Source organism: Mastomys coucha, unplaced genomic scaffold, assembly GCF_008632895.1.
Source record: "Mastomys coucha isolate ucsf_1 unplaced genomic scaffold, UCSF_Mcou_1 pScaffold16, whole genome shotgun sequence".
In the NCBI taxonomy this organism is placed as follows: Eukaryota; Metazoa; Chordata; class Mammalia; order Rodentia; family Muridae; genus Mastomys; species Mastomys coucha.
Window position 1 is genome coordinate 40,749,124 of NW_022196898.1, and position 1,024 is coordinate 40,750,147.

The following is a 1,024-nucleotide window of genomic DNA, read 5'->3' on the forward strand; positions in this document are numbered from 1 at the left end:
AAACCTGATTACTGCAGAATGACTTGGGGATCAATGAATACAAATACAGGACTACAGGACATTGGAAGCACAAAAAGAAAGACCAACTCAAGAAAAAACACTCACTGGTTTTTCTAGGACTTGTCTACCAAAAGTCTGCAGTCATGCAGTCAAGGACTAATTTATAGGACTAGCTGGCCAGTCCAATGGGAACAGAGCTGACTGAAAGTTGTCAGGTCCCAAATTGCCAAAACAAACTGGAAATCCATGCATAAATTGTAATTGTGTACATTTTCAAAGACAAGAACAGTTGAATATCATTCATCAGATTGTGCTTTATTCAGGAAATGGAACCACTGTGGCAGAACTACAACTAAAGTGGCTGACAGTTTGGAAAAGCATCTTCTGGGTACTGAAGAAAGACACTCAGCATCCCACTGTGCACCTGGGACACTGAATCGCTGAGGACAGGAAACTCTCAGCAGCCCCGCGACACCAAAAGTAGGACAGCATCAGGGAGATGCCTTCCCTGTTGGAGGTCATCACAGACACATGGTGGGTGAAAGATGGAGAAGATTCCTCTGCAATCATGCCCGGCTTTGGAGGGAAGATGGAGGTGTTGCTTTGGAAGTACATGAGATGGATTCTCTTCTCTTCCCCTTGTCCTGATGACTGCTGAAGGCTTCACTTGCTCTTGGGTGGACACTTCTGCTGGCATGGTGGAGGAGGTTGCACAGGAGGACATTTCTGCTGGTATGAGGGAGCAGGGCATGGCTCAGGACAAGGCTCAGGGCACTTTGGAGGAGGACAAGGCTCAGGGCACTTTGGAGGAGGACAAGGCTCAGGGCACTTTGGAGGAGGACAAGGCTCAGGGCACTTTGGGGGAGGACAAGGCTCAGGGCACTTCTGGGGTGGGCACACAGGAGGAGGCTGGCAAGGCTGCTTACACTGCTGCTGTTGGTAAGACATAGTGCTGGAGTCTCAGGATCTGAAAGACATTACATGAGAGTGTTCAAAGATGATAAATACAGAAAAGATTGACAGA

At 47.9% G+C, this 1,024-nt stretch overlaps 1 protein-coding gene across 1 annotated transcript; it reads right to left on the reverse strand.

Annotated features, from left to right (window-relative positions):
• Positions 1 to 663: 663 nt before the first annotated feature.
• Positions 664 to 948, reverse strand: LOC116094137 (small proline-rich protein 2D-like). Its single transcript, XM_031376078.1, has one exon. The coding sequence runs from the start codon at positions 946 to 948 to the stop codon at positions 664 to 666; it is 285 nt and encodes a 94-aa protein (XP_031231938.1).
• Between the last annotated feature and the right edge of the window lie 76 nt (positions 949 to 1,024).

Coding starts and splice junctions, on each gene's coding strand:
- LOC116094137 (XM_031376078.1), bottom strand. CDS start 948: ATGTCTTACCAACAGCAGCAGTGTAAGCAGCCTTGCCAGCCTCCTCCT.